This window comes from Bipolaris victoriae, assembly GCF_000527765.1.
Source record: "Bipolaris victoriae FI3 unplaced genomic scaffold scaffold_30, whole genome shotgun sequence".
Classification (NCBI taxonomy): Eukaryota; Fungi; Ascomycota; class Dothideomycetes; order Pleosporales; family Pleosporaceae; genus Bipolaris; species Bipolaris victoriae.
The window spans coordinates 127660-146796 of NW_014575362.1; the positions used below are offsets into that span (position 1 = coordinate 127660).

A 19137-nucleotide genomic window follows, 5' to 3' on the forward strand; every position below is an offset into this window, starting at 1 on the left:
AGTCTGGGGTGTTGAGGTTGTTGTCGCCGACAAGACAAGGGAGGATGGTGGGGAAGTCGGCGTGGGCTGGTTGGTGCTGGTGCTTGTACTCTAAGAGCTCCAGGCACAAGCTCCTACGCAGCGCGTCGGCGATTCAGCTGTGCTTGGCGCCGACCACATTTTGGATCCAAGAGCCGCAACACCAAACCTTGACTATTCCTGATACGTGAGAAGACTCTGGATATTTCCGGGCTCTTCTGACTAGCTACTGTTTCAATATGTCCGACATTCCCGTGCGACCACCTGCACCGCCGCCACCGCTTCCTCCAGGCTGGACAGAACACAAGGCGCCGTCTGGTAGCTAGAGCTCTACCTGCGTCATATGCCTCCACTAACACATCTCAGGACATTCTTACTATTACAACAAGGAAACTAAGAAGTCGACTTACACGCGGCCCGTAGCAGAGACACAATCGCTCTACCAACCAACGCCCACCGTTGCGTCTGCCGCGCCCACTCCCTACGCCGCGGCGCAAAAGTACGACGCTGGATACGACGCGCAGTCTACACAACCAACCACTCAGCCCCAATCATCGCTCAACGACTTCATATTCGCAAGCGCGCCGAAACAGTTCCCCCGGCATGGCGGAGCGCAGCAGTCAAGAGGTGGACATCATGGCGGAATGCGTGGTGGACACAACAACTTCAACGACCGACGAAGAGAACGTGACGACCGGCCCAAGCATCGCCAGGATATCCCCAATTGCGCGCCATGGGTACTTGTGAGGACCAAGTTTGGACGGCGGTTTGTGTGGAACAAGGAGACGAATGAAAGCTTTTGGAAGTTCCCGCCGAATGTCATGTCTGCTGTCATTGAGTTTGACCGCAAGGAGCGCGAGCGCAAAGAACGTCGGGAGCGGGGCGAGCCGAGCGACGTTGAGGATGAGCAAGATGCTGCCATGGCAGAAATTGAAGCGGAACTAGCAGCTGCTGAAGAGGAGGTCGAGATTGTGGAAGTGGATGGTGACGAGGATATGGAGAACGATGAGGAGTATGAAGAGGTTGAGGTTACAGATGACGAGGGCGATTCGGGCAATGCATCAAAGCGACAGCGTACTGAAGAGCCGGCGGGAGACGAGCCACCTGAAATGGGCGAAGACGATCTCGCCTGGCAACTGGCGCAAATGGAAGAAATGGAAATGGAACAGGGCTACGATGATCAGTACGACGACGAGGAACCTGCCTTGTCTGAAGAAGACTGCAAAGCATTGTTCAGAGAGTTGTTGGACGATACAGGCACAAGTCCTTTCACTCCCTGGGACAAGGTCCTCGAGGATGGCGCGCTCTACGACGACGAGCGCTACAAGGCTCTACCCAACATGGCTGCGCGCAAGGAATGCTTCAACGAGTGGTCTCGAGACAAGGCGCAGATCCTCAAGGAAGAAAAAGCCAAGCAAGCCAAACGCGACCCTCGAATACCATACCTAGCCCTCCTCGACCGCCACGCAACCCCCAAACTGTACTGGCCTGAATTCCGCAGAAAATTCAAAAAAGAGCCCGAGATCAAAGACGCCAAACTACCCGACAAGGAAAAGGAGAAGCTCTACCGCGACCACATCAAGCGTCTAGCAATGAGATCGTCCGACCTCAAAGCCGATCTCACAGCCCTCCTCCGCGCACAGCCTCTTGCTTTGCTGAACAAATCAACAACCCTCGACTCCCTCCCTTCCCCCGTCCTCAGCGACCTCCGCTTCATCTCCCTCCCCCCAGCAACACGCGAGCCCTTGATCAAAACCTACATTTCCACGCTACCCCCCGCGCCCGAGGACGCTACCTACTCTGCCGAAGAAGAAGCCTCGCGCGCGAAGAAGATTGCAGAGCGAGAGCGCAGAGAGAAGGCGCTGGCCGATCGCGAGTGTAGAGTTCGAGAGGAGAAGAGGAGACAAGAGCGCGATTTGGCATATGGAAAGGGGAGGCTGAGGGAGGAGGAAGAGGAGATTAGGCGGGCGTTGGAGGTTGGGAAGGGGGGACTGAAGAAGAGGCTAGGTGAGGAGGTAGAGGAGGGGGAGAGGGAATAGGTGGAGGTTGTATATACCCCGTTGCAATTTAGTAATGCACAGCAAGGAGTTGTTCTTGGCATATGATTGCACGACTAGAAACCTCGCATCTGTAACTATTAATACCATCTACAAACATATTCCAAGATAAACATTACCTCCTACTCATCTCTAACCCCATTCTTTTCTTCCCCCCCCCCTTTTTTTTCTTCTCTTCCTTTTCTAAAACTTCCACATTCACCGTTTCACCCTCCCTGCTTCGCTTCCAAGAGAGAAAAAGAACAAAGTCTCAACGGTCCGCTCGGTCCCTGCAGCCGTTCAACCCAACTCCAACGGTTCCGCATACGCGCTGATCACGTGCTTCCTCACTACCACCTACACACACACACACACACACACACCATACGTACACCCCACTGCATATCTCCCATCTAGGTTCGCGATTATGCATATAGCACAATGAACACGGCTAATTCTGTCGTATCCAGTGGGGGGGGGGGGGAGGGTTTACAAGGCAAGCATCAAAGTGCAATCTAGTCTCTCTTTTTTTATCGGACCGGCCGGCCTCGGACTTGGCTTTTACTTGACCTACTTCGTGTACTGCGTACACTTCGTATCTATCCCATGTCTATCTACCCTACATATCTGACTAGATAGATAACTCCCTCCCCCTCCCCCCCGCCGTCTAACCGCCCTTTACAACTATCGCGCTACTAGACTATACTACACCGATTATCCGCGCACATTTGCAGTGATGCTGGAAAAGCCTTTCTCCGGGTGCGAAAGCAAGGGGAGTGGGGGGGAGTAGGTTTTTCCGGGGGATGCCAAGGGGGGATGGGGGATGTCGGATATGCACGTTTGGGTATAGGCGGGTTGGGTTGAGTGGTTTAAGCCGGAAGGGGTGTTAGTATGGGTTGTAAGGGCGATTCAGAAGGCCGAGGTTCGCGAGGATTCCCTTTCCTTCCCATACAACGTAACAAAAGGGAACACAAAGCGTGGAGAAAAGCAAAGATGTAAAGTGGTGTTAATTGTATTATGTGATTATTTGCGATGAGGCAAGGATAGGAAGTTGGGACGAGGAAAATGTGAATGGAGGTAGACAACAAGACGGAGATATCGCACTTGACATACGATCGGATGACGCACCCCGGCCGTTTTCGGCGCGAAGCTAGAGCAAAGGTAGAGTAGGGAAATGTCGAAAGTGGGTTTACTATATACTAGTAGCGACAGGGGTGGTGGGGTGGAGAACGTCATTTCTCGGGCGGTTGCCGCAGTCGAGACTTTGTTGCTTGTGAGTGGGTATTTCGTTTGCGCAAATCGGGCGCGCGGGACGAAGGGAGGGGGTTAGGATGAGTTTGGGATGGGGGGCGCGTTTGGCAGCGGTGTCTTGGATTGATTTTCCCCACTTCCTTTCTTGTCCTTCTTCTTCTCGCTCTCTTTGTGATGATTGAGGTATCGACGCGAAGGATTCTGGCTGGGTAAAAGAAGCGACAAATCGATTGAAGCGAGTTTTATCCGGGGAGTTTGACGTCGTTTTCTCCTCCATCAAAAAGGGAAAATTCCAGCGAGTGGCGAGGTTAGTGGCTGTTGGTCAGATAGAAGCCCTTTTGGGCGCGTAAAAGAAAAGAGAAGATATTAGAGCGATTCCAACGGGGGACGGTGAAGAAAAAAGATGGATCTAGCTAGGCACCCAACGGCCAATTCCGCACACCAAGGCCATGAAGATCGCAGTTCGAGTTCCTTTGAAAAAAGAGATGGATACGCTGGCGACACGAATGAAAGTATGGAGGGAGTAGAGAAAGAAGATCAGGAAATAGCGGATAGAGCCCGCGCGCAGAGCAGACGGTCTCAAGATGGCCGTAGCTTGAAAACGATTCAATCGCATCACTCGCGAGCTGGCGGCGACGGCTACACGTGTTTTGACCCCGAAGCAACAAGTGCGCCAGGACCTCCAGCAAAGACGACGACGACAGGAGCAAAATCTGGTGCTGTGACTGAACAGCCGTATTTGGTGTCGTGGGATGGCGATGCTGATCCAGAGAATCCACGTAGTATGGGGAAACTGCGGCGCTGGGCAATCGTGGTTATATGCTCTGCAAGTTCGCTTTGCGTGTAAGCCTTTTTTTGTTGGAATCGAAAAAAAGATATGTCTCTGTGGATACATGAGAGACATATATACGAGGAAATTTGGGGATAAAGAGCTGACGATTTTTTTGGGGCAGGACATGCACTTCATCGCTCTACACATCGACATACAGACAGCTAAAACCGGAATTCGGGGCTTCGCGCTTGGTATCCACGCTTGGGCTGTCCTTGTTTGTTGCGGGACTGGGTACTGGGCCGATGATTCTGAGTCCCCTTTCTGAGGTGCGTTGCCTCAATTGCAAGAGTGCAGGATCTCTTGACTAATTCAAGAACACAGTTTTTCGGGAGAAGACCCATTTACATTTGCTCCTTCTCGTTCTTCCTCATCTGGATGATTCCATGTGCGGTGGCTCAAAATATCCAGACGATGCTCGTAGCCCGGTTCCTAGACGGCCTCGCTGGCTCCGCATTTCTCAGTGTGGCGGGAGGAACGGTGGGCGACATGTTTGCGAAACACGTTAGTTTGACCCATTCCTGCACCTGTACTCAAATCCGGTCCATTTCTGGCTTTGTTTTCTAACGCGCGTGTGCGATACACAGGAACTATCGGCACCGATGATGCTATACACTGCCAGCCCATTTGTGGGTCCGGAAATAGGACCTCTGGTTGGGGGCTTCATTGTTGAGAATACTACTTGGAGATGGTAAGTTGCTTATTGATTTGGGCCCACCAAAAGCCTTCCCCCCACTCTTGTGACACAGTGCCTGCTTTGCACATTGGCATGGGAGATTGGGTTGTACTGCCGATATGATGCTGTTCCTAGTAACTTGGACCTCGTATTCATGACGACGTACCTTTTATTTTGTATTGGGACTTGCCACGTAGCAAGGAGCGGTGTGTTGACTAGAAGGAAAACAGGTGTTTCTACTTGCTCATCATTTGGTCGGGCCTCCAGGTAAGACCTGCCCATTGCCACACTCGTATGCACGGAGACAGGCTAATGCTGGTATTTATTAGCTTTGCCTCATTATCTTATTCGTACCTGAGACGTATCATCCCGTTCTTCTCCGCCGCAAGGCCATACGGCTACGTAAGGAAACTGGCAATCCGGAATGGATAGCGCCGATTGAGAAGATGGACCGATCCATTGCCAAAACCGTCATGTGGTCGTGCATCAGGCCGTTTCAACTTTTGTTTTTTGAGCCCATGGTACGTGTTGTTGGTCATTCGACAGGCGGGTGATTGGTGGAACTGACTTTGTGGACTCGACAGTGCCTGAACCTGTGTATCCTGTCGGCCATTCTGCTGGGTATCCTGTACCTGTTTTTTGGCGCCTTTCCGCTCGTATTTGGAAACAATCACGGGTTCAGCCTCTCACAGACTGGGATTGCGTTTTTGGGCTTGCTAGTGGGCATGGTGGCTGGTGTTTCGTCTGACCCCATCTGGAGGAGGGTATACGGTAGGCTTGTGCGACAGCGTGAAGAGCAAGGAGGACAGCCCGGCGGCTCCGAACCGGAGTTTCGGCTCCCGTCGACGATTGTAGGCGCCTGGGTGGTTCCTATTGCACTGTTTGGTAGGCTTCCCGTGACCGTTCGGCATTGTTGACTAGGCTTCTAACCGTGCTTATGCAGGGTTTGGGTGGACGACGTACTCATCGGTAAGTCCGTTATTTTTGCTGCAGAGGTGAAAGCGCTCAAGGCTAACGTGCTGATCTCCGCAGGTTCACTGGATAGGTACGGCAGCAAATCGCATGTGCTTTTGAGAGGCAATACTGATTGACCATGACACTGCAGTTCCAATAATGTTTTCGGGAATATTCGGTCTTGGGTATGCTTGTTCCTTTTTTTGTTATTTGTCCTTGAGAGCTACCCACGGTCATATCGTCAGGAGGAAAACAAAGGAGATTTGCTAATAACATGGTGTGACGTAGGGTTATTTGGGTTTACTCCGGGGTGTTTACGTTTCTGGTTGAAGCAGTGAGTTGTCTAGGCAGGCACCGACATCGGGGCCTGGGAGGTGGGTACAGAGTGTTGACGTCGGCGAACAGTACCCTGTATATGCTGCATCAGCTCTTGCTGCCAACAGCTTTGCGCGGTCGTACTTTGCTGCAGCCTTCCCGTAAGCCAGGCCAACCGTTGTAGGCCGATCAGATGACTAACTCATGGCATAGACTATTTGGTGTTCAGATGTACAACAGTAAGTGGACGAGAGGGAGCACCATTTTGCAAAAGAGCGGTCACTAATGTGGTCAAGATCTCGGTTACCAGTGGGCAACGACTGTGCTCGCGTTCCTGGCTCTAGCAATGGCACCGTAAGGAAGCAGTACCCAAGGCAATGGTCATGGGAGGCACTAATGTGTATGACGCAGGTTTCCCATCTTATTTTTTCGATACGGTAAGCGGCTTCGCGAGGGCAGTCGGTATGCGTCAGGATAGCTGTCAGAGGGTGGGTATGGGTGTTTATGCGAGGGCATGTGGCAGCAATGAGTGGGAGAGCAAGACCAAGAATAGAGACGAGTGACACAGCATTTGCAGGCCATGATATTTTGTTTTGATTGAGCCAGGGATATTGCGCCCATGCGTGAGACGACATGAAGCACTCTGGCTGGGCCTTTGTACGACGGAACATGGAGCGCCACGAGGGTGGCCAGGCCAGCTCGAGGGACAGAGGCGACGGGAGCGACACGAGGGGTGGGAGGTGGCTGCGGATAGAAACGCCACCGGGGGTAGTTTGGATGGTAAGCAGCGAGCGGGATGGTAGTAGTGGGTGTGGTTGTGGTGATGATGGTGATGGTGATGATGATGATGAGTATGTTGATGATGGTCATCAGTCGTACCAGGGTGTGTGGAGCGAGTAATGGCTGGCGCTAAGACCTCGCAAAAGACCATGGGCCCCCACCGCATGCACGCCCTGTAGCCGAGCGCGCGAGACTTGGGAACCGGGCGGCTGGCCGCTTATTGGGCATGGGGGGCTGTGTGGCATGACCTGTCGCTGTGGGAATTGGACGGACAGACAGGGCAAGATTTTCCCGCAGACAGCAGCGAGGGAAAGTGAGGCTATAGATGTATGGGTGGATATGTGAAGGTGATGGCAGCGTCAAGACAGGACATGGGTAGGGCATAGTAGTAGTTTGCATGGTAGTAAGTAGCTAAGTAGTATGGCAGAGGCATGCATGTGCATTAGCAGCAGGCAGTAGTCGAGTGGTAGTCGATGGCCGGCAATGCGAGGGCGGGCTCCATCTACCCGTGACGTCTGCGAGGCATGTCGCTGGGCCGGCTAGTGCGAGGCCAAGCACGCGGCTTACCGGCCGACAGGGACCGAGGCAGGTGCGAGTCTCTCTCGGTGTGCGTGTGTGTGCGTGCGTGGGCTCTTGCGCCTTCCAGCAAACCTCGACAGCCAATTGCGGGGAAGCGCATTTGCGCGCATCTCCAGCACCTCCCACGAGAGACGACTCCAACATACCACCGCACACGACACCCCCCCGGCCCATACGCTTCACCTTCCCTCCTGTCATCCAGTGAATAGCCCCACAACTGCCCTATCTCTCGCAAGAGAAAAAAACCCCATCAGTCGCTGCTCCCAACCTCACAGCCTCCCAGCCAGCCAGCCAGCTCCGCCTGTAAGCTGGGTCCGACCATCGCTCTCGCTTGCCCGCGTGCTCGTTCGCTCCTGCCTCCTGCGCCGACCGTCACTTCCCTCGCCCCGTACCACAACGTCGCTCTACCGTGTCGCGCCTTCCCTGCTCGTCACTCGAAGCGAGGACGCCTCAGCGCCACTGTCACCTGGCTGCCCTCGCCTCTTGCCTGCCCTCCTCTTGCCCTCCCACCCCGGCGCATCTCGTAGAACCACACTCGACTAGTCCCAGCAGCATGGGCAGCGCGTCTCGGTAGCATCTTGCTATCAAACATGGTTCTGTGTCTGACTGGAATGCTCCCTCGATTACGTCCATCCCGGCTTCGTACCACGCCCGCTCTGTTCCATACCTGTCCCCCGGATTGACCATTGCCTCTGTCCATTGGGGTCCCCTGCATTTGCTCGTCATTGGAGCCCCTACAGTGTCACAGCAGCCCCCATCCACCCTGTCCAGCCCACGCGTGATCGCTCTCTCAAACACGCAGCTCGAACGCCTCGTCCCGTGCGCCCCAAGAAACATTGGCTGACCCGTTTTGCTGGGAACATCCCAAAAAGTCCAACCTACGGCTGCACGCAGTCCACGACAGCAGTCTGTGCTTGGCCCCCCACCACCGTCTGCTGTGCTGAGCAGAAGGGGGGGAATATTATGACTGCCTCAGACGCCGAAGATGCCTCTCCCTCGCCCGAGTACCGGAGCGATTTGGACGACGACATGGCTGCTGAACAGAATGCTGACCGCCAGTCTGGCGGCACCTCGCCTGTCCAGAAGCCCGCAAACAACAAGTCCAATGCCAAAGATCCGCTGAGACCCCGGCGCAAGAAGGCGCGGAGGGCGTGTTTTGCCTGTCAGCGAGCACATCTCACATGCGGCAAGTACCACTCACCTGGCCTGTCAACACAATCTTTCTAACAACATCAACAGGCGACGAGAGACCCTGCAATCGCTGTATCAAGCGTGGCCTCCAAGATCACTGCATGGATGGTGTCCGCAAAAAGGCAAAGTATCTCCATGATGCACCAGACGGTGCTCTCATGCCCGGAGTAGGCGGCCATTACCCATATATGAATGGAAATCGTCCTACTCCCATTCCTACCCAGGACACTCAGACGGTCGCCGTCTCACCCCCAGCCAACATGTACCCTCAGGGCCAACGAGGCACTTTCTATCCATCCAATTCAATACCACCCCAACTACCCGTCACACAAGACGCACGAGGCTTCAGCAACCAGCAGTCGCCAATATCTCCCTCTTTTAACCAGACGACGGCACAGAGTGATCCGAGCACAATACCTCAAGCTCAACCAGACCAGCTGCAGCAGTTTGGGCCCTTGTTCGATCCAAGCGATCCAGCCCTGTTCAACTTTGACATTTCGAGCCTCAACTTTGGGAACCACTATGGCGCGCTAGAGTTTGGCATGCTCGGCCACATGTCGTCAGGCGCGGTAGAAACCCCACATGACAATGGCATGATGAACGCCATCAACGGTCCTGTCAACATGTACAACCAACCCTTATCCTCCGGTTACGGAGATCGAAATAATTCTGGCGTAATGGCATTCGGCCCGAATGGCCTACCATCGGGCGAATGGCAGGAATCGCATTCGCGACAGGGTAGCATGCACGCTCAGACAAATGCTTCTATTGGCTCGAATCATGACCATAGTCATCGGAGCGACAGCCTCAATGGACCTCACGCATTCGCCATTGGACAAGGACCTGGCACTCACTCATCCGCAAGCCCGGCGTCCACGGATGCATCTACCTTTGAAGGTGACAATCCACTGGCGGCTGCAGCCTTCTTTGCCAATCCGCATCGGCCGCATGCACAACGTTCGCCTTTGGTAAACCGATCGCAGCAGGAAAACAAGCATCCAAATTCCGCACTACATTCATTACATGCCAATGGCATCCGCAAACGCCAGCGAGATACCAAAAGCATCTATCAGGGCATCACCAAGCCCTATGACTATGTCAAGGGCTATCATAGGCTCTACCAGTTGATTGACAAGAAATACTCTCGGCAATGGGTTGCCAAAGCCCAGCAATACTTGCAGAATTATCGGCCGGTGCTACTCCAAGTCCGGGAGGAGCTGAACAGAGATGATTTGATTCACCAAGAAATGGGTCTTCAGCGCCATCTTATGACACTCCAAGAACACTTTGCAGAAGTCGGCACACCGTTCTTAATCTGCAGGCGCTCGGGTGAGATTGTCGGCATCAACAAGGAATTCACCATACTCACCGGCTGGAAGCGCGAAGTCCTCCTCGGTCAAGAACCAAACCTCAACGTCAACACTGGCATCAACCGCGACTCAAACGAAAGCGACACGTCGACGCAAAACACGACACCCAACCTTGCAGCCCAAGACAGCGAGACCGCTACGCCCAGTGTCAACATCATCGAGCTCATGGACGCACGATCAGCCCTCGAGTTCCTGCAACACTTTTCCGAGCTCTGCTACCAGGACCCTCGCGGCTATGCCTCCCAGCGCGTCAATATGCTGCGGTACCAGACCAAGGCAGACGTAGACCGCCTACAGGAAATGAAGAGTGTGAATGCGGGTGGTGACGCAAAACATGATCCACTAGTTAAAATGGAAGGCGGCGCCGTGCATCAGGGCGAGAGTGCCATGCAGCGACTTGGAGCCAAGAATGGCATGGTGGACTGCATGATTTGGTGGCATATCAAGCGCGATATTTTTGATATGCCTGTGCTTGTTTGTATGAGTGTAAGTTTTCTTCTCTCCTTTCAGGGCCATGATGAGTGATGAGGTGCTAATATTGGGGTTGTAGGTTATGCCTGTGCTAGATAAAGGTCTGCAATAAGCCGAGACAGAAAGGTTTGATGATTTCTTTTATCTTCTTCTTCATCTTCGTCCTCCTATTTGGTGTTGACGATCGAGGCGGCTGTAACAAAAGTGTCTTCATGTTCTTGTCTTTTTTCTTCTTCATCTTTTTTCACCGTGGCTTTTGCATTCACGACGTGCACAACATACAAAGGGGAGAGGGACGTGATGGTCTTTTGTTTTGAGGGTCGCTCTTCGAAAAAAGACAATTTTAGTCTAATAGTTCCTTGTACCCTTTACGGGAACGGGCGTCTTCTGAGCATTTTATTTTTTTTATCCAGCAAAGCCATCTGCTGCGAGAGAGGTTGAATTATTGTCGCCTTATGGGCGCAGTGTTTCTATACGTTGGGATATCTTTCTTTGCTAACGGTCAGACCGTGTATGCATGAATTGTTATCATGATCGAATTCGTGTTAGACTCGATACTTACTCTCAAGGGAGAGTGGGGGATATCGCCGTGCAAGTTAGTCTAAGACATACGAAGTAAAAATACAACAACATGTCCTTGCTCCTTCTTACCTTCCCAAGCACCAAAAAAAATTGCTCATTAAACACCGCCCACCATCAATTAATCATCTCACTCTTCACAACCCCATCCTTCTGCCCCGCCTGCTCCCCCCTCGCATCCCCATTCCCCATAACCTCCCCTCCCTCCCCTCTTCCCTTCAACCACTCATCCCCCTTCCACTCCAAATACTTTTCCCTTTCCAAACCCCTCTTCGCCACACGAATATCCTCCTTGATATCCTCCACCAGCGCCTCCAAACTCACATAATCATATTCGGGCCGTATGAAACCCAGAATAACCAAACTCAGCGTCGCGCCATAAAAATCGCGCTCGAAGTTATTCAAAATGTGGATTTCGATGCTGCGTTTCGAGTTTTTGTAGTACGGGTTGTAGCCGATGGAGAGGACGGTGGGGTAGATTGTTTGCGGTGAGGGGGCGGGGGAGGTGGGGTAGTTTAGGTCGAGGACGGCGTGGTTGGAGGATGTGGAGGGGGGTGCGGAGGATGTTGAGTCTGAGGGTGTTGTGGTGTTGGAGGGTGGGGAAGAAGAAGAAGGGATGGTGGAGGGGTCGAGTGTGCACCAGCCGTAGTAGATGCCTGAGTCGAGGTCTTCGTTGCCGCCGATTGAGAGGCCGGAGAGGGGGATGTTGGCGGTGGGGATGCCGAGCTGAATTGAAGTTAGTCTTTTGGATGTGAAGATGCTTTGGAGAGGGTTGTTGGTACTTCTTTACTGCCGCGTCCGAAGCCTTTGATTACGGGGCCCCGGAGTTTGAGGGGGAAGGGTGGTTGGGGGGTGTCGGGGCCGGCGATGGGGTCGCGGGGGCCGTCGGGACGTCCCATTGTGAATGTCTAGGCGAGTCTTTGTTTTTGAAAAATAGGGATGTGTATTGCAGGTGTTGTATATAGGAAAAGGTTGTTCGTTCTGAGAATAGGTGATGTTAGTTAGCTTGGCTTCCAGTACTTTCTGGTCGGGATGGCAAAGGGTCCGATCGGAATGCATGGTGGGGCACAATGTGGAATGGTAAGCGTCATTGCTGCTGCTTAGTCAATGCAAGGTACCAGATCATCGCTGCTACCCCAACTAAATGCGGCCATGCTTCCGCCAAAAGCATTTTGGTCGGTATGGCGTTGTAACAGAATGATTGCAACATCTCCTCGTATCGCTGTCCTGCCATTTGCATCCTATTTGAGACTGTATATTCCATCTCGTACAATGACTTCTATATCGACAACCAAACAGATCTCCCGCTTGCACGATGATAAACCGGCATTTATATATGGCACTGCCTGGAAGAAAGATCAAACGAAGAGACTGGTGAAGGAGGCGCTGGCTGTTGGGTTCCGGCGCGTCGACACAGCTGCACAACCACGCCATTATCAAGAGGCCTTGGTCGGAGAAGCGCTTCGCGAAGCATTCACCGAAGGTATCTTGAAGCGAGAAGAGCTCTATGTACGTACACCTAAATTCCTGATCATCTGATACTAATGTCATGTAGTTACAAACAAAATATACTACCCCTGCGGGACAAGACCTAAACAACATGCCCTATGACCCCAACGCACCCTTAGACTCTCAAATCCACACTTCCGTTGCATCGTCGCTCAAGAACCTGCGCCATATATCTGAATCGCCAGACGACTCCTACCTCGACTGCATGCTTCTGCACTCACCACTACCAACAACCGAGCAGACAATCCAAGCCTGGAAGCTACTGGAGACATACGTCCCCCATCGCATTCGCTCCCTTGGCATCTCAAACGTAACCCTGTCTGTACTCGAAGCCCTCTATCAAAACGCTACTGTCAAACCTACAGTTGTGCAGAATCGCTTTTACCCCCAGACGCGCTACGACGTGCCTTTACGCAATTTTTGCAAAGAACACGATATCGTGTATCAGTCTTTCTGGACGCTGACGGGTAACCCGGCGCTTTTGCAGTCACAACCTGTTGCGGCGCTGGCACGAGCGGCACAGGTTGAGATACCGGTTGCACTGTATGCACTAGTTATGGATCAGGGTGTTGTGGTGTTGAATGGGAGTACGTCGAGGGAGCATATGGAGATGGATTTAGAGGGGATTCAGAAGGTTCGTGATTGGGCTGTGGAGAAGCCACAGGAGTTTGCTGCTATTGCTGGGGATTTTAAGGCTATAGTGGAGTGAGTGTTTGTCTGTGCTGGTTGTGCAGTGATATTACCTACGGACGAAAAGATACCCGCTTCCGCATCGATTCGGTACCATTCATTGGGCACTTCCTAGCTCGTTAGGTACCGGGAATGTATATTATACGCTATTTTTCTTGCAATAACAATGATCTGGCGAGTTTGAAAGTGTGGTAAATCTTGTCTGACGTCTGCTGGCATAGCCTTCGTACCAGTTGGACATGGACAAGAACAAGTCTGTTACCCAAGGCTTCCGACAATCTGGCAGCCGCCATATGATGCTTAGATCCCAGTTACCACTAGCCTCTCGTTACAGATCATTGTAGGAAACCATCAGTGTGTGGTCTCTCACTGTCGATGCTACCTGGGGCTAGCTACTCCATCACCCGCTAAAGACTGGACGCTTACCCATTTAAGATATCAGCACGCAGTGAAAGCCACCGACCTCCATCTCTTACCTCTGACGCTGAACTGGCCTAGTGCCAAAATTCTCACGTTGGCGACTCGGACCTCTTCTGCGCTACAAACCTCCCACGCATAACCGTCTATCAGAGTCTATAGCATTTCAGTGAGCTCTGATCAACAGATACTGGTGTATCTTGCGTTCAGAAAAATATGGCCGGCAGCCCAGATCGTTCGTACTCGCCAGAGTACCTCGAGCGACTGTCAAGTCCTGATTACCTTGCTGGTGATGAGTCCTCGTCAGATTCGCAGAGTGTTCCTGAGGCAGATCGCCTCCCAGACGCTGCTGCACCTCTGAGCGCCGACGAGGACCGAATGGATTCGAATTACCCAGTGCCCAGTCAGGAACGCAGTCCTAGCGGCAGTGACAGCAATGAGGAACACCCGCCCTTGAAGCGGTTCAAAGAAGGGCCAGCCTTGGATTACGAATCCTCTGATGATCACATCCCACACAACCGCCCGGCCGCCAGTCTCATCGACAGCGATGGCAATGAGGAGCCTCCGTCCTCGAAACAGTCGACCAAAGACCAAACGAGGTACTACAACTCGTCTGACAACTACCCTCCACCCAGACGCCCACCCCCCAGCTCCACCGCCAACCCTCCCCCAAAGAAGGCTACTCAAGACAAGAAGAAACCCAATCAACCCCCTCCCCCCTCCAACCCCCCCAAGAAAAACGACCCCAGCACCAAAGTCTCCCTAATCCACCAAATCCAGTCCCACTGGGGCCCCAACTTCATAAAAACCTACATCCCAAAATGCCACCGCCCCCTCATCAAACTCCCCACCTCCACCACAAAACGCAAACGCCCCCACCCCTTACTCCGCAAACACGAGTCCAACCCCCACAACTGGACCCCTTCCTCTCTAGCCTCCATCCTGCGCATCGCAAAACTCACTTCGGACAAAGCGTGGTTGCACCAAGCAACGCGAGATGTAGTGCGGTATAGGATTCGGCATACAGGGAACCGCAAGCCGCAGCTGGGACGCGCGGATTTCGACGTTATCGAGGATATGCTGGGGAAGGGGTGGGGAGTTGAATATGCGTTTGGGGTTCGGTATAAGCATTTGGTTAAGGAGGAGGGGGAGGGGGAAGGGGAGGACGAAGAGGATGTAGAGTATCTGTTTGATGTTGGGCCCGAGAGTAGTGAGGTGGATGTGGGGTCTGAGGGGGAGGATATGAAGCTAAGGAGGCGGCAACGATGCGGTGACACTGATGGTGGTGGGAAGGCGAAGAAGCGGAAGGAGAGGGGGGATGAGGTATGTGCACCGTCTTCGTCTTCGGAGGAGGAGGAGGAGGAGGAGGAGGAGGAGGAGGAGAGGATTAATCCGTATCAACATGCCTGGTGCAAATCGCAGTATGGCATGTTTCCGCCACTGCCACACGCTTCTTCGTCTTCGGCGCAGGTTACGCAGAGGCCTGCGAAGTCTGCGTCGAATGGTACGAAGAAAATGAAACAGAAAAGCGCACAGCGTGGTAAGGATGTACGGAATAGTCCTGAGGAATCGCTGTTTGTACCGGAGGAGAGGGAGAGGGAGAGAGATGAAAATGGGGAGTTTGAAGAGGAGGGAGAAGATGGAGAAGAGGAGGAAGAAGAAGAAGAAGAAGAGGAGGAGGAGGAGGAGGAGGAGAGAGACTACGAAGCAGAAATCGCAGCAGCAGAGGCGGAACTCAAACTTGCGCGGTTAAAGGTTGCGGCGGCGAAGGCGAAGAAGTTGAACAGGAAGAAGTGATATCTTCATTGACCGTGCTTTGGGTTATTTGGTTTGCATTATAGGGTTGGAGATGGGAGTTTTGTGGGCTAGGTTTAGGATACTGGAAACTAAGGGGGTTTTACTGTATTCATTTCCTTTTGATACCCAGTATTAGGGCAAAAGAGATCTGTAAGTCTCTTTGCAACAAGTGTACACAAGCATAAAAATAGATAGAGAAGAAAATAGGAAAGACGGCACACGGCAAAAGAAGCCAAACTTCATACCTAGAAAAATGTTCATTTTTATGGAATCCGTCTATAAAACCTATGCGATCAATCCACTCTAATAGACCTCAAGCACATATCTCCCCTCATCCTTCAGCTTCTCAATCTCCTTTCTGCTATCAATCTTCTTGGCTGCGGGGTTCTTGACCTTATGCTCCACCTCGAGCGCCTCCTGCAGCACCTCAGTGACATCGGGAACAGGCCAGGTAGGACCGCAGAGGTAAAAGCTACCCTCCTTTTCGAGATAGCTGCGTCGAATGTCCTTGAGAGACTCGCGCATACGGTCTTGAATGTAGATCTTCTGGGGTTGATCACGCGAAAAGGCGCGGCCAATAAGAGTGATGATGCCGGCGTCTTGGTAGGCCTCCCATTCCTCGCCGTAAAGGTACTCTTCGCGTTGGTGGCGCGAGCCCATGTAGAGTAGGACTTCGCCGATTTCGTGGCCTTGCTGCTTTTGGTAGGCGCGCTCTTGGACGAAGGCACGGAAGGGAGCGAGACCGGTACCCAGACCGGCCATGATGATGGGGGCGGTCGTCTTGGTGGGGAGCTTCATGACGGAAGGCTTTACAGAAACGGTGACGGGAGAGCCGACCTTGAGGCTGTTGAGGTAACGGGTGGCTTGACCAAAGCGGTCGCGGCCCTTGGGGTCGGTCCAGTTTACCGTCACGATGAGCAGGGAGACGGAGTTGGGGGTCACGTGTTGCGCGGAAGCAATGGAGTACTCACGGCGCTTCATGGGACTGACAATGCGGACAATCTCGTGGAAGCTGGGGTGTGCAGACGGGAACTCGAGCAGGATATCAGCATAGGTGACGGTGTCAACCTCAGCGCGGCGCTTGAACTCGGTAGCACCCTCTGGACTGATGATCTGAAGGAGTTCCCGTTTCTCAGCCTCGTCGCTGGCAAACTCGGCAAGTGATTCGTAGAAGCGCTTCGGTGGACGACCGAAGATGTCGACATTCTGCAGAAGAGATTGGTAGACAGTGCGGTTGACCAATACGTTGGGATCCTCACGAGATGGAACCTCGACAATCTCGTTGGGGTTGAGGCCGTACCACTTGATGAACTCGTCGACTTGAGCCTCGTCGTTCTCCGCATGGATACCGAGGGCCTCACCGATGGCGTAAGTGACACCAGAGTCTCCGAGATCAAACTCGATGTGGAAAATGTTACGATCATAGTTCTGGGGTGTAAGGCGACGACGTTCCTTGACATGGACAATGCTTGTCTTGATACCAAGGTCGGGACGGACTTGGTTAGAAGTACCGTAAGCCTCCTTGAAAGCGAAGCCCTTGGCAGCGACTTGCCAGTCTTTGAGTAGAGTGGGAGGTTCAGGCTCAGTGCGCTCGAAAGGAGCAAAGCTGGTAACGTTGATGTCTGAGGGAAGACTGATGGGCTCAGCATCCTCAGCAGTGCCCCAAGAAATAGGAACCTCCACCTCACGGAGGGCACTCTCAAGTTGCGCAGTAAGCTTCTCGAAAATTTCCGAGCTACCGTTGATAGCGGCGAGCTTGGAGAGACCGGATGTTAGAAGATCTTCCCGAGCAACCTTGAGGAATGCGAGCTGAGTGAGGAAAGACTCCAGAGATTCATCCTCAGCGACAGCTTCAGAGAGGGTAGGGTCCAGAACGAAGAGCTCGATATCCTTGTTGACAAGAGTCTTGCGGAAAGCGGGAGAGAGCTTCTTCTCAATGTCCTCATTCTTCACGCCTGGTAGCTTGACGATAATGGAGCCATCGGGCTTGATGCTGTTCAAAACATCAAATGCCTTGAGGATGGCTTCGTCGCCAATGAAGGCAACATCAGCTTGCTCAACAGCATATGGAGCCTCGATGGTGTAGTCGGCGTTGCGGATGTCAGTTCGCGTAACACCGCCTTGGACCAGATTGTCGTGTCCGTTGCGCACAAAGACATTCTTTGAAGAGTCAGTGGAGAAGAGCTTGCCAATAACTGCGGGTGCGTTGGCAGCTGGGGATTCGTCCAGGTTCCAGAAGCTGTACTGCTTCACGTCGGCATTGTTCAAGATGTCGATAAAGGAACGTGCTTCTGTGCCTTCCTTCTCGGCGTGGATTTGACGGAAAGCATCGAGGAAGTTGCTGGGTGTCCAGACTTGCTCGCGAGAGTATTTGACATCCGTTACCTCTACGTTCCTGTCGAGGGTGAACTGAACAGCTGCCAATACATCGGCGTATAGCCTCGAGTACTCAGCAGGGTCAAGCACGGCAGTCTCATCCTTGACCTGACCAAGGACAGCAATGCGGCGAGTGCTCTTGGGAAGCGCTTCCAAAAAGGCCTCCTCCACAAAGGGGCGGTACACACGGACGTTGATGACACCGACCTTCTCGCCCTCCTTGGACAATGCGGTTGCAACCTGAGCAGTCAAAGATGCCTCCACGGTGCCGAAGACAACGAGAACGCTCTCAGGCTCCTCATGGCCATAGTAGTCGAAGAGCTTGTAGTCCTCGCCGAGCTCGTCGTTGAAAGCCTGGAGGAGACGCAGCACACGTCCAGCGGTATCCGAATGTTTCTTATCAACATCAGACACTGCCTTCAGCACGGCCTCGTAACTGTTATATAGCCTAGCCTGGTCGAGCGTGTCAACTAGCCTCGCCGTCTCTCGTCCAACACTGATGCCATCGTATGTGTGAATGGTAGGAATGACGCTCGAGAGCAGAGTCGCGAAGAGAGCCATGTGCTGAGACTCGAAGACGGATGGACTGCAGACAAGACCGAGGCCCAGATCTTCAGCAATTGTGAGGGATGAAACATAATCGGTGACGAGACCAGCGCTTGCGTTCGCAGAATAATCGACAGCAGCAATGTGCGCGGTAAGAGGGTTGGCGACCGAGTAGAGCGCAGCCAGCTGGTCAAGAGAAGAGCGGAGGTGCGTCAACGTCGAGGAAGCGGCAATGATCGACTGCGGGATATGACGCTTCTTCAGGTCAAAGTCCTTGGAGAACATGTAGCCCAAGGCAATTGCACCTGCACCTGTCCTTGTCTCCAGAGAGGAAACTCCAGTCTGGTATCCAAATGCATTCTTCTCGCCCTGCTCTTGCCAGTACTTAACTGCTACGTCTAGGTCGAACGACTCGGCGGAGTATGCGAAGATCTTATCCGAGAGGGCGTATGCAACCTGCTGGACGAGGGTTTGCGCCGTGAGGTAGGTAGGGCCGCTGATTGACTGGTATGAGAGGTCCTGGCCAAAGGGTAGGCTCGAGGACTTCTTGGTGAACTCCTTGGGTGTGTTCTGCTCGGCACCAGGGCCGGCGGAGTCCGTCTGCTGAAAATGCATCTTGAAAGGCGATGTATGCGCCTCGACGTCTCAGCCTTTGACGACAAGATCTGAGAGTCTTTCTTTAAAAGTAAAGAAAAGAGCGAGAGCTAGACTAGACTCTCCTTGAGGGTTCACCTGGGGATCTTATCGGTGGAG

The 19137-nt window shown here is 53.0% G+C and overlaps 8 protein-coding genes across 8 annotated transcripts; 6 read left to right on the forward strand and 2 right to left on the reverse strand.

Moving 5' to 3' along the window:
- Positions 1-257: 257 nt before the first annotated feature.
- COCVIDRAFT_95851 (hypothetical protein) lies at positions 258-2057 on the forward strand (the record flags this gene model as incomplete). The annotated part of the gene is made up of 2 exons (XM_014702494.1): positions 258-336; positions 385-2057. 2 exons carry the CDS (start codon positions 258-260, stop codon positions 2055-2057), a joined length of 1752 nt encoding a protein of 583 aa, XP_014557980.1.
- A 1651-nt stretch (positions 2058-3708) lies between these two features.
- Positions 3709-6557, forward strand: COCVIDRAFT_95803 (hypothetical protein; the record flags this gene model as incomplete). The annotated part of the gene is made up of 15 exons (XM_014702495.1): positions 3709-4148; positions 4259-4403; positions 4459-4638; positions 4722-4825; positions 5041-5077; positions 5140-5331; positions 5395-5695; positions 5754-5779; positions 5843-5855; positions 5916-5949; positions 6053-6098; positions 6170-6240; positions 6293-6318; positions 6376-6433; positions 6491-6557. The coding sequence occupies 15 exons, from the start codon at positions 3709-3711 to the stop codon at positions 6555-6557; spliced, it is 1740 nt and encodes a 579-aa protein (XP_014557981.1).
- A 1082-nt stretch (positions 6558-7639) lies between these two features.
- COCVIDRAFT_95713 (hypothetical protein) lies at positions 7640-7981 on the forward strand (the record flags this gene model as incomplete). Its single annotated transcript, XM_014702496.1, has 1 exon — positions 7640-7981. A coding segment is annotated over one exon (342 nt), but the record flags the coding sequence as incomplete, so codon positions are not given.
- A 420-nt stretch (positions 7982-8401) lies between these two features.
- On the forward strand, positions 8402-10582 carry COCVIDRAFT_25478 (hypothetical protein; the record flags this gene model as incomplete). The annotated part of the gene is made up of 3 exons (XM_014702442.1): positions 8402-8600; positions 8678-10485; positions 10550-10582. The coding sequence occupies 3 exons, from the start codon at positions 8402-8404 to the stop codon at positions 10580-10582; spliced, it is 2040 nt and encodes a 679-aa protein (XP_014557928.1).
- A 584-nt stretch (positions 10583-11166) lies between these two features.
- COCVIDRAFT_95728 (hypothetical protein) lies at positions 11167-11948 on the reverse strand (the record flags this gene model as incomplete). The annotated part of the gene is made up of 2 exons (XM_014702497.1): positions 11167-11775; positions 11832-11948. The coding sequence occupies 2 exons, from the start codon at positions 11946-11948 to the stop codon at positions 11167-11169; spliced, it is 726 nt and encodes a 241-aa protein (XP_014557983.1).
- A 373-nt stretch (positions 11949-12321) lies between these two features.
- Positions 12322-13267, forward strand: COCVIDRAFT_95797 (hypothetical protein; the record flags this gene model as incomplete). The annotated part of the gene is made up of 2 exons (XM_014702498.1): positions 12322-12558; positions 12605-13267. 2 exons carry the CDS (start codon positions 12322-12324, stop codon positions 13265-13267), a joined length of 900 nt encoding a protein of 299 aa, XP_014557984.1.
- A 614-nt stretch (positions 13268-13881) lies between these two features.
- On the forward strand, positions 13882-15462 carry COCVIDRAFT_25481 (hypothetical protein; the record flags this gene model as incomplete). The annotated part of the gene is made up of 1 exon (XM_014702443.1): positions 13882-15462. The coding sequence occupies one exon, from the start codon at positions 13882-13884 to the stop codon at positions 15460-15462; it is 1581 nt and encodes a 526-aa protein (XP_014557929.1).
- Positions 15463-15765: 303 nt separating this feature from the next.
- On the reverse strand, positions 15766-18999 carry COCVIDRAFT_25482 (hypothetical protein; the record flags this gene model as incomplete). The annotated part of the gene is made up of 1 exon (XM_014702444.1): positions 15766-18999. One exon carries the CDS (start codon positions 18997-18999, stop codon positions 15766-15768), a length of 3234 nt encoding a protein of 1077 aa, XP_014557930.1.
- Between the last annotated feature and the right edge of the window lie 138 nt (positions 19000-19137).